The sequence below is a fragment of the Phaenicophaeus curvirostris genome, chromosome 7 (genome assembly GCF_032191515.1).
Source record: "Phaenicophaeus curvirostris isolate KB17595 chromosome 7, BPBGC_Pcur_1.0, whole genome shotgun sequence".
In the NCBI taxonomy this organism is placed as follows: Eukaryota; Metazoa; Chordata; class Aves; order Cuculiformes; family Cuculidae; genus Phaenicophaeus; species Phaenicophaeus curvirostris.
Window position 1 is genome coordinate 30482334 of NC_091398.1, and position 12631 is coordinate 30494964.

Here is a 12631-nt window from a genome sequence, read left to right on the forward strand (position 1 = left end):
ACGAAATCTGTTCTTCTTTTCTGGAAGATGTTTTTGGAATTCTTCTCGTTTCACCAGGATAAAAATGTTGACTACTGTCCCATGGTGGTCCCAGGATTCTCCTCAAAAAGTGTCTGAAGTGCTTGGCTGCCGCTTGCTTTCATGCTTTCTGCCCTCCTGCCCCTGCCCATGTGCTTGTGTGTGTTTTACTTGGCAGAGGTGAAACCTGGTGCTTACAAGGTGATTTAGTGTTAATCTGCTTAGCACTCCAGAGCATCATCAAAGAGCTCTTAGCATACTCCAGCTACACATTGTTTGTCTTCCTCACTTCCCATTTGTATTTTACTCAGCCCGTAAAGTTATTGTATCTTGCAAGGGCTGTTGCTTCTTCTGAGTGATGTCTTTTCAATTAACAAAGTACTGTTGAACTTTTGATTTCTGTTTAATGTGTTCAGGAAATGTCTCTAATTTCAAAGATTTGTTAAGCTGGGATGAATCTGAAGCACCTCCCTCCCTTCCCCCTTTAAAGACCAAAAACACACAAAGCTTTTTGTTTGAGTTCACAAACATGACATCTTCCATTGACTTTTGAAATGTGAGTTTCATCTTAAATTCCCCTCTAGGCTCAACTTATAGTCTGAGAAATACAAGGTGGTGTTGCTACTCTTTCCCAAACTGGGATGAGAAATGAGCGTGAAAATGAAAAGCTTGAAAAACATGCAAAACCGGCTGCATGTAACAAGAAGTAACCTCTTCAGAAACTAATAATTATTAATTGAAATAGATAAGGAATTCAGTTTTAAATTTTTTTTGTATTAAAAAAAAATGTAATTTCATATGCTTTGTAACACACATCCTGTAGAAAAAATGGAATAGAATTGTTGGCATATTACTTAAACAATTTCTTTTTTTATCAGGGTGTGGTGTTTGTAAGAGAATGATGCCGTCTTACCAGCAAGCAGCCACAGAGCTGAAGGGTAAATATGTAAGTGAGAAGATAAGATTTATACAAAATTCATAAAATCCTTTTAACTCTTTTATTTTTTGAGTGTTTAAAACCACAAATACTTATTGAAGTGGGGAATTTTTAAGCAGGTCAGAACAAAACAGAAGTTAATGACTGTGTTGCATATCTCTTCAGGATTCTCTCTTTGTTTTATTCCTTTTAAAACTTTTAAGAATGAGATGTTAACTCACTTGCTGTTTAGATTCAGTGTAGTTCTTGCCGTGGAAAAACAGGCTTTGACATTACGTAGCTTTATGTTCAGCTTCTAATTTGTGAGTTTGTACTCCTGTTTGAGCTTATGTTGGTAAAGGTAGAGAAATGTTTGCTCTAATGGGTTTGATCAGCTTTTTGGCCTGATATTTCGTTGAGGGATCCAGAGTGTATGCCTTTAAAGTGATAATTTATCTACCTTTTTGGTGTAGAATCACAGCATTATGAGAGGGAGATTTCCCTACATGAGCTACTGTTCTCCTAGCCACTAAGCATAAACATTAACAAGGTCATGTAGTTTTACTATAACTCTGTTAACAAAGTTAGTATTCATACCAGATTGAAATGAAGATAATTTTTGACCATAGTAAAATTTGTCTACAACAGTCACAATAATTTAGTTAACTGTTTGTGCTGTTAAGTCTTATTGATCTCTCTAAGCAAGCTGAAGGCTCTTTTTAAGTCAAGGCTTAGTGTATCATTTATGTGATACCAATAATACAAGAGTGACAAAGAAATAGAGTTGTTGTTTCATGGCTTTAGCTGGATTTGATCTGATCCTACCTGTTGGATTGTTCACTTGTCAAGTTTACTGATTTCCTTGGGAGATGTGGCATGTGATAAGGAAAAGATGAAGCACCTGCAGATCATCACTAGGGCAGCTCTGGCCAGTGCTCCAAATAAGCACCAAGTGCTGTCAGAAACCCCCACGCTTTCCCAACTAGTTGTTTTCAGAAGCGTCTTCTCTAAATCCTTGTTTGCTTAGGGCTTAAATGAGTGGGAGTTGTTATTTAGGACACGGTACAGCCCTTGAAGATATTTTCAAGAGTGTTTTCGTCTGGCCAGGCAGCACTCTAATGCTGTCTCCCCTTGCTTAAGCATCTTTGGGAAGGTACTCCCATTTTGCACGGAGGATGTGTGGCAAGGCGTGGGCTAAGCAGGAATTAGGAATGTGAAGAATCACCTACAGAGGTAGTGCCGGAGAGAAATCCTGCTGCATAGCGCCGTGTTCTGCAATTATCCCTTCCTTGTACGTGTGCAGCTTGTTTTATTAAATTCAGACCAGGGAATTTAAGCTCCAGGTCTATTCTACTTTTGATTATTTCCTTCCTCGCTTGGACATGGTTTCTGTAGATCTGGGCTAATCCTGTGTAGCCAAGTGTCAAGGCTATGGCACAGCACTGAGGCTAGAGTGCATCTCCTTAGTGCAGCACAGGTCAGAGGTGTTTTTTGCACTGGAGTGTTTTTAGTGCAGGATCAGTTCAGAGGAAAGTCCAGTTATGCCACTGCCACCTGTGTCTTTCACGAAAAAATCAGTCTGTTCTTCTAAATGTGACCTAATTAGCTTCCTGAGTGGGATGTGTATGTGGTTTGGCATTTCTAAAGTTAACCACACTGAACCCATCATAAATTATCCGTGGGGTACCTTAGAGCGATGTTGACCTCCAAATCACGCTTTGCTGGAAAGTTTATGGTTGATTTGGATGAGCTGAAGGTTTGGCCTCTTAATCTGACCTGTCATTAGCTGTCAGAATGTGCCAGGCTCAAAAACGATTACTGCTATTATATAGCAGGAAAATGAAGTACAGTATTGCCTATCTAATAGATCGTAAAAATGAAAAGGTGAACTGTACCTGTCGTTGGTTTCTGTGCTCTCTTGGGACTGGTTGTCTCTTCTCCCAGTACCGTTACTGAGAGGAAAGCAGGGTGGCATTTTGAGCATTACGTTTGATTTAGGTCTTGCAACTCCATCACACCCCGTGCAGAGGGGAAAAAGGGGGGCTTCAAATAGGAAGAAGATGGCTTATTTTGTCCTTGGTGTGAAAAAATTCCCATGGTTTGAGTAGTGTGGGCTCTGGCAAGTGACTGTCACCAACGTGCCATGGCCCCAGTGCCTGGAGGAACTGGTGGTCAGCAAAGCGTGTCAGCATCTTCTTAGTGCCTATGGATTTCATGAATGTGCTGGAGTGCTTTACTCAGTAAAGACTAGCTTAAGCATAAGCTGAAGTGCTTTCCTCCTTTGGTAGTGGTCTTTATTTTTGTAAAAATTTTAGAAACAAAGTTCCTATGCTTATTTCAGATATCAAATTAAGGAAGTCTTTGTTCAATCTGTGCATTAAACTTGGCTCTAGGCAGGCTTTGTGTAGTGGTGGGAGGTACCAGTTTTGGAGAAATTCCATCAAGAAAACTATGAAGCCAGGTAGGGGTCTTAGTTGAACGAGAGTGTTTAGAAGCCATGAAGATGTGGCTGGCTAGGAAGGGTTCAGAGTCGGTTTAGGTTATAGGTAGCATGGTGGAGAGCAGGTAAGTGTTGAAATATGTCGAACATCACTGCAGAGGTTAAAGGAATAAACTGATCTTCATTTCTGATGTGACTATTACAAGAGGTAATGGACTTAAATTGAAGCCAGGGTCATTCAGTCACTTGCTAAAAGCAAATTGGCTAAACATCTGGAAGCGGCAGCTCGGGTATAGATGTAAGATCTTGGCTTTGGGTAGTAGGTGTATTTTGATGGTCTCTGGCAGCCCAATATTATATAATTCTGTGATTATAGGCTGGCAAAAGTTGTTTCTTTTGTCATTAAAAATTAATCACATTTGAATAGGCTTTTTGCTAATTACGCTTCAAATGATACATGAGCACCAGCATGAATCCAATTTACTGACTTCTATCAATAACCGTAGTCTGGGTGGACACACTAAAATTGTAGCAGAATACAAGTAAGCTGGAGAGGGACTATTCGTAAAGACTTGTGGTGATAGGACGAGGGGGAATGGGTATAAACTGGACAGGGGCAGGTTTAGGCTTAATGTAAGGAAGAATTTCTTCACCATGAGAGTGGTGAGACACTGGAACAGGTTGCTCAGGGAAGCTGTGGCTGCCCCATCCCTGGAGGTGTTCAAGGCCAGGTTGGATGGGGCCTGGGGCAGCCTGATCTAGTGGGATGTCCATGCCTTTCACAAGGGGGTTGGAACTAGATGACCTGTAAGGTCCCTTCCAATCCAAACCATTCTATGAATCTATGATCTGAAATGGCTGGGAACACGTATTTAAAACCTAGGAAGACCTCTGAATGCTCATGGCAAATATGAGATCTGGTAGACTGGTGTTTGAGAGAGTTAGTGAACCTGTTTCTCGCTTTATGAAACAACAGCCATGTCTTGATCCAATTGCATTTACTTAACCTTGACTAGGGGCATAGAAGATAAGGGAAGGGGAGAATTTGCTCTAGATAATCTCATATGAGTTAAGTCAATCTGGTCATTGGAACTACAAGGAAAATTCAAAATGGGAGTCTTGGCCAACCAGTATAAACCCTATTTCTATACTCAAGTTAGCTTTCTTTTCCCCTTTTTCAGGATAAACAAAGTATCTTTTTGTGATTTTCCCGCACCTTCTTAGAAAAGGTTGACCTTCAAATGAGGATTTTCTGCTTTAAGATTCATTTCATGCTGGCTCTGAGCACATTTGGTTGGTCTGAGCAGTTTGCTGCAGTCAGTAACTTGTTATTAAATTCTGGTGTAGTATTCCAGCTGGAAAGAAAAAATCCTGGTTTTGATGGGGGAAGGAGGAGGGGTTTGAGTTAAGACCCTGCTGCTGAAATTGTGCAAGCTGTCAATGCCATTAGACAAAGTTAATCATGAAGTGGTATCTCAGGAACTTGCTGGCTGAAGGTTTGACAGCAGAACTACCTCTGTGTGAATCCCAAACATGCAGAAACTCAGAATTGGTCCCATACTCAAATTTTCAGGTCAGAAATGTTTGGAATACAATTGGTCAGGGCACAAATAAGTTGTAGGAGCCCTGAGTGTGAAGCTCGGTGTGAAGGGCTTTTTAGGTGGAGGGTGAGTTAGGATAAAGGTAAGGAAGGGGAAGGAGGGGCTTTTTTTTCCCATATGCTAGTCAAAGAAGTTCCTATGCTTCTGTGTCCATCTTTGTATCTGTGGGACAAGGTTAATTCTTAACTCTCATTATACCCTACCAGTCAGGTAATTTAATGTTTTTAAAGCGTATAAATGCCATGAAATATTTCCTGGCCTCATGAAAACAGGTGCTTTTTACTTTCACTTCAACATAATGCTGACTTCCCCTTTCTGTTCAGTAAGCACTTTTTTTAACTAGGATAATGTCCGTGCTTGATCAGTTAGAGCTTCTGGATGTTAGCTGAGATTGTAAATTTGTAGCTGGGGTGGAAACCAGAGAGATGAGGAACTACTTGTGTCCTAGCTAGTGTTTGGATCTGAATTAAACCATGTAAAATACTTGTAGAAGAAGAAAAAAGTACATAGGCTTGCAGCTTAAAATCCAAATATGCAAGGAGAGCGCAAGTGCTTTGATTGAGAGAAAACTCTTTTAGGTATGTGTGTGAATAACAAGAAACAGAGACACTTCCAGAGCAAGGAGGAGTAGACAAGCTGATTGCTGTGTGCTTTCTGCAGGCTAAACTCGAATGTTGTTCTGTTCCCCCTTGAAGAAGATCAGAACTTCACTGGCTTTTGCAGAGCTCCTCTTGCTTTACCGCAATATGAATGAAATGACAATCTGCCCAGAGCCTAGTTGTTTTTTACTTTTCAAAAAAGGTTGTAATGTTTCTGCTGTATTGTAAGAATCTGTACAATTATGCTCTGTTTTTTCAGGTTCTTGCGGGGATGAATGTTTACTCTGCTGAATTTGAAAGGATTAAGGAAGAGTACAATGTCCGAGGATATCCTACAATCTGCTATTTTGAGTCAGTTATGTTTTGCTACTACTTTAGAAATCATACACTCAACTATAATTGTGTGTTTTTATCTCCCAGGGCAAGGACTAAACCTTGTTTTGTTGCTTTAACAGGAAAGGAAAGTTCCTGTTCCACTTTGAGAACTATGGTGCTACCGCGGCAGATATAGCGGAGTGGCTCAAAAAGTAAGGCACTTCATGCACTCCACCTTTTATATACTTTTCATTATTTACAGAATGTAATGGTTTAAGAACAGCCACCTCTCCCTCATTCCCTCCACTCAGAAGAGCAAACAGAACTACCCCACTGAGATTGGCTGAACTAATAGAGAGCAATTGCCTAATGTTTGTTTTTTAGCGTATATGCCTTGCATTTTGCAGTTGCATTTCATCTGTAACAGGAGACTCTGTGGACTAAAATAAATGCAGATATACAGAGCTCAGCTTCATTAAAACACCAACTTTAATTTCAAGTGATCTTGGGTGTCTGAACTTAATACCTTGCAAAAGGTCTGACTTTATTGTTCTAATAAAAACGTGTATGGTGAGTGTACGGTTCTCAAGCCTTTAGCTGGAGCTCTAAAGAGTCTGGCAGAGACAAACTGGAGATCAAGGCATCCCGGATTGTTAGTCATTTTTACGAAATCTGTCTCCTGTCATAACATAAAGATGGTGAAAGTATCTTGTTGTACCTAAAGAGAGCTATTTGCAGTCATCAATATTTTGGGGACTGAATGAGCCTAGGGGACTAGTTGAGGGAGAGAGAGAAAAGGGGGGTGATGTGTAGTTGCTTTTCAGTCTGATGATGGAGAAATGCTGTCAGCAGTTAGCCCTGGCTCTTGGGCATTATGTCATCTTTGTAACCCTCCCTTGTTTGCTGCAGCCCCAGAAATAGTCTTGAAGTGAAGCTAATAAAAGGAGAGAAACACACGGGGAGGAATGGACAGTTGCAAACTACTGTGGTTATATGACTTAGCAAAACTGGCTCAAAATAAATGTGTTTTACTGGACCCGTGGGGCCACACTGGGGGCACGCATACGGTTGCAGGCAACCCAGGGTCTACAGCAGTGGCAGCCTAGGTGTTCCAAGATTTGGAACCCATGAATGAGGTAACAACAGCGTTCCTGTTAGCATCAGGAGGTACAAACACTGCAGGCAAGTACTGCGTGATGGATCAAAGAGGAATTTAGCCATAGTCTTTAAGCCTCATTTAGTCCATTAAGCCTTCAAATATGAATGATCAAGTTGGCAACTCTGGCAGTGCTGAGGGAGATGATCAGCCCTTGGAGCAAGGATATGACTTCATCACCTGCACTGTATTATGCTTTTCAGTTTTCCAAGGATGTGGTTATCTCTTGGCTACCACATGTGAAACATTAGATCTTTGGGGTGGGTTTTTTTTTTCCCCTGTCTGCCCACATAATATCCAGATAATCCCTGTAATATGCAGTGCCTTTATATCAGTGCTGTGACAGCAAGTGAACACAGCTACTGGAGGCAAAGCACAACAGCTGCAAGCTCTTCCCAATGATAATCTCAGCTAACAAGCCACTGTGGGTTTTGGCTGATATTTCAGCAGTCCAGAGCTAAAGACAGCTATTTGTCCTCACTTAGTGTTAGTGCATGCTTATTAGTTTTCCAAAAGATGATCTGAGCAGTAGTCTTCTTGCCCCTGTTTTGTAAAAGTACAACTTTTAAGGAAACCACGTTGAGAAATTATGCATACTTGAATTTTGCCAGTAATTGATGTTGCAATTAAAATCATATATTGGATAAATCTGCTACGTGCCTAATATTGTATTACTCCAAGAAGTCTGCAGTACTAGTAGTCAAATAGTATGGCAAGGATTTTAGTAAAACCAGAGTGTGATTAGGTAAGCTGCAGGGTGCATAGACTATTTTTCAGAATAGTATAATATTAAAATCCTGTCAAGAAGTTGCTCTGACGTGGATGTTGCTCTGTGGAGCAGGGAAACAGCAGTGCTGGAGTGTACATGGCAGCCCATGGCGAGGAAAGCCAACACGTTTTTATACTGTGTATGCATGTGCTGTCATTGTAGATTCTCGAAAAAGAAGCCAGCAGACATTGTGCTGTTTGAAATGACCTATTTTTTGTGGACAGTAGATATACAGTGTAGAAAAGCAACTGTCTTCTTTTCCCCCTCCTCTTTCTTTCCCCTCCTCTCCATTTTTTTCCCTCTAAATGTTACTGGTAAAGTGATTGATCTATACCAGTTTTAGGGGAGGGCATGGTATAACTTAGTGAAGGTTAGTATTATTTAAATTATTGAACAGATATTTTCCATGTTCTTTCCTCTCAGAAAAAGAGCTGCTAGTTTTGAGGGCTCTAACGCTTTTTCTTCTACTACTTATTGAAGGTGCTTCTTTTTTATGCTGAAGTGTGCTAATGCATCAGTTGTACAGATACTTAACCTCTCTTATCTCCCTAATAGGCACTGGCTACTATCTTATGGAGTTTCAGATATTTTTATGAGGCGATAGAGAGAATCCATCATACAGCCTTATTCCAACACGCAGCATTATTAACATGAAAGATGCTATCTTGTACATACCATAATTCTTTTTCTGTATTTTTAAATCGCACAGTTCACTGCATCAGCCTGCATGGTAGGCAAGCTGGACAGCTTCTTGCAGCCTTCAGTAGCTGCTTAGTTTGTTTTGCCCAGTTTAATGGATGCCTCTCGGGCCCTTCCTCAGCACCAGCTACTCAGTTAAAACTAGAATTTGTTCTCTGTTCTTAAATGAATTAGCTCTCCAACTCTTCCAGATTTCTGTCATCCTATTTTTGGCCTTCAGGAGTTGGATGAGCCTTGTTTCAGCTTTAAATGACGTTTTAAATTCTGATTTTTGCTACCTCCAAGCCTCGCGGTGCTTCTTACCAACTCCTATGTAGGCTTATTAGCATGCACAGCGTTTTAAATTGGGCTATTTGAATAAACATCCTGTGCCCTGCTTTACTAATTCCTTGCTAAAACAGGTCGTGCCAGGCCCTACTAAACACAGTGTTTTCCCAGTGCTTTGTAGCACCCGTGTCCATGTTGATCATGCTTTGTCTATTCAATCCAATTCCCCTTCCAAATTCATTGTGTTATGGGTTTTTCTGGAAAGCCTTCACTTTGCCAGGATACCTGGAGATTATTGCTCCCTCACAGGCTTGGCAACAAGGGAACTGATGGTCTACTAAGCTTTTAGAGAGTAAACTCTTGTGGATGGGAATCTGCCTCTTTCTCTCTCAGCTGCTTGGCCGAGTGCAGCTCCGATATTTGCTTTGATGTTTTTCTTCATTCATTTGTCATATAAGCAGCAGCACAGGTGTGCATCACAGTTTTGCATGGATTGCTTAATATTCTTGGATCATACCCGTTGCTTACATCAACATAATTTGCTATCTGAATCTGTGTATCTCTACTGCTTTTTTATCAAACTAGGCTTTCAGCCTAGAAATGAGCAAGGCAGGATAAATGAGTTATCATCCATTTGCCATTCCTTGTTCCAGGCAGCTGACACAGTAATACATTTTAATCAAAAATGGTAAATCTGCTTTCAGCAGATATGGGGTCACATCCAAACTTTTACTTTGCCAAAGAATTTGGGGAATTTCGGGGGGTATTTGGAACTCATTACCACAACTGGCAAGGGTAAAATAGCTTCTAAGTCTGGCTCCAAATGCTCGTATGTTTGGGTGTCCTTTATGTGAACACTGCTTTAATAAATAAGATGTCAATTAGCATAGTTTAGTTCACATCTGCCAAATTCTCTTTTTAATGTACATTAGTAAAAGCTGAGAACAATTGTTTAGCAGGATGATGAGCATTAAACTGGTCCAGAGTAGCTTGAGTTCAGTTTCCAGATCTGCGACCATGTCTTTGGGGAGTCTCTCTGGCTCTGATCCGTCAAAGATGGTTAAACTCATGTGTGATCATAGTGAAGTTGGTAGAACATGTCACTTATCTTTTAGGTTAAGCATGCAGTTGAGGAGCTTTGCTGAGTTAGACCTACAAGCCCACTGCTCAGTGAGGAGATAACAATGCTTCCCCAGGTCACAGGATTGTTCAGGGTAAAACCATACATTCCTGGGGAAACAGTCTGCGTAGTTAGCTCATGGTCCCAACAATGCACCTCCTTCCTCTGTCAGACCTAATCATGCTTTCAGTATTCAAGGTGACTGGTTAGATTGGCTGTTTCTATTCCCTACTTTTTTCTTTCATTTGCAATGGCTCATGTGAACTACAAAGTGCGGCTGCTGTGAGAAGGGAAGCATCCTGCTGAGGAGGGTGAAAGTAACAGAAAATGCATGTCATTTCTATAATACGTAACAGTGACCAAGCAGTCTGATAATCTCCTTGCTCCATCTCCTTCCATTGCTGATCTGTCCTCATGAGCTTCTTGTGGATGATTTTATTCCTCCCCCAGTTTTATGAGTTTCAATGCTTATGAGTTCTAGGTGGGTACACTTAGGGTAGCAGTTCAGTTGGGCTAGTGTGTCATAAGTGTACAGACATCTGTACAAAGTTGTTCTTTTCATTCTGAATTGTTAAAATGACTGCTTAGGACCAGAGAGCTGCTTTTCAGCTGTATCTATTTGTCTTGTAGCCCACAGGCACCTCAGCCACAGGCTCCAGAGACTCCCTGGGCAGATGAAGAAAATGTAGTTTATCACCTGACTGATGAGGACTTCGATAAGTTTATAAAAGATCATCCATCTGTGCTAGTGATGTTCCATGCACCATGTGAGTTTGTTTTTTTCTATTCTGTACCATGAACCAAACTCTTGCTAACAATAGCAATGATGATTTTCAGTGGAGGTTTCACAGAGCCATGAACTCAAAAGTCCAGGCTTTTCTTTTTGTTAAATACACAAGGCATTAAATGTTTGTGAAGTTACTGACTCCAGGTTTTAGGATGGAGATGTGCCGCTGGAAGGAACACTTCGTAGGCTGAGTCAAAACATAGCTGAAGACAGTAGTGATGCTTAAATAGTCTGAGGACTCAACAATTTACAGCATGACTTCCCATTTTCAGCTTGTCTTTTGTGTTGTTTGCTTTCAAAGCAGAGCTCTGGCTGATTGAGCAGCTCAGCTTGAGAACCATGAGCTCCTAAGTCCTTGTTCATGGCTGCTGATGTATCATTTTGAGCGTTTTCACTCCTCTGCCTTAGTCTGTGCTCTGACAACGTAAGAGGTGACGGGCATTACGGATTGTGCTGAAGTATGCTAAAACTTGATCTAAAATAGAAAGTCCCCAGGACATTTGAAAACTAATGCAGTGCTGGTAGTGATTCTACTTACTGTTTGGCTTGAGAGTGCGTTGGGCTGATGTAATATTTTTATATCATAATTTTAGCTTGAGCAATAAAATGCAGTAGGTTGCCCTCAAAAAGCTGTTCCAGCCACGTTGTCCTCCTATATGCTGTTGGGTATGAGTGTGGTAACCACTTTGTTCATTTAGGATGCAAGTTATTTAAGCTACATAGGTGATTCTACCCATTCTTTGTGCCTGCAATAGAAGGTTCAGGCTCAAATCTGCTGTGCTGGGTGATGCACCAGGAGCTTCTGTCTCTTCTTGCTGCTGTGCTGGCAGTTGCATTTGGCCGAGATGTTCGTTTTCATGGGCATAGATTTGAAGGTTAGGACTCTGGAGGCAGGCTGTGTGCTCACAGCTGAACAACAGAGGGTCTTGGCACAGAGGCTGAAATCCTGCTTCCTTTTAAGCCAGCAGGAGTTAGCTCCAAAATGCCTTTTTTTTAAGGTCTGCTCATAAGACTTATCTGAAAAACAGCATAATTAATTTCTTTTGCTTTGATCCACTGAAGCAGGTGACTGGCTGCTGTTTTGTCACTGTGTTCACTGGATTATTTGTACTAATGAAAGTGGGACCGGAGATTAACGCCTGGTCTGAAAACCTAAACACAAGTAGCAGAACTGATGAAGCCTGGTTTGCTCAGGAGTTATCCTTTGTTATACAAATCCTTCCTCTCCTAGATTTCCATGCACCCCAGTGTGCAAGCGGTGCATGGGCTGCTGCTCCTCCGGAGCTGTACTCTTGCTGGCTTGGCTGAATGACTGCTGCCAAACAGAAATGCAACTGCTGAATTTCCCTTCTTTCCCTCTGCACACAATGTCGTATGATAAGTGTCCTCTCTCTCTCTAGCCCTAGCTTTCTGTATATTTAGAGATTTACTCATAATTAAGAGACTTGCTGTTTTTTGAGTTTGTAAATGGGCAAAGGAGTCTGGTCATGTATTTGGGACAAGATAAAAGGGAAGAAATCCACAGTTAGCCCTGCAAACCTTTCTTTTAGGAAGTCTGATATAGGTATATACACACACAACTACCATCTAATTCTGTTGGAAATTCAAGTTATAAATCTGAACAGGGCTCTGTTCAGTTTTAAGTGTTTTTTATAAATTCTAAACCACAAATAACATAATTTTAGCAGTAACAATATTGTTGTGACCCATTTGCAGAGGAGGAGTGCTTTCAGCTAGGTATGTTTTGTACTAAGGGGTGTTCTGTGCTAAGGTACAGCAGTACTTTAGCAAGTGCTGTTTGGATAGTAAATTGAATGCCTGAATCGGGCTGTCACAATCTCCTGATAACGTGTTCCAGGTGCTCAGAGTTGGAATAAAGAATATTCCTTACCATTACAACTCCATTTTAAATGCAACTTGAATATTTGGGGCACTTTATTTACA

General features: G+C 41.0%; 1 protein-coding gene across 3 annotated transcripts in view; it reads left to right on the forward strand.

The window, feature by feature from the left end:
* Positions 1-12631, forward strand: part of PDIA5 (protein disulfide isomerase family A member 5) — a 102533-nt gene that overhangs the window by 41168 nt on the left and 48734 nt on the right. For all 3 annotated transcript variants that reach the window (XM_069861425.1, XM_069861426.1, XM_069861427.1), the window contains exons 8-11: positions 897-964; positions 5834-5925; positions 6030-6101; positions 10531-10667. In XM_069861425.1, the coding sequence (XP_069717526.1) occupies positions 897-964; positions 5834-5925; positions 6030-6101; positions 10531-10667 (369 nt within the window). The remainder of the gene's footprint in view (positions 1-896; positions 965-5833; positions 5926-6029; positions 6102-10530; positions 10668-12631) is intronic.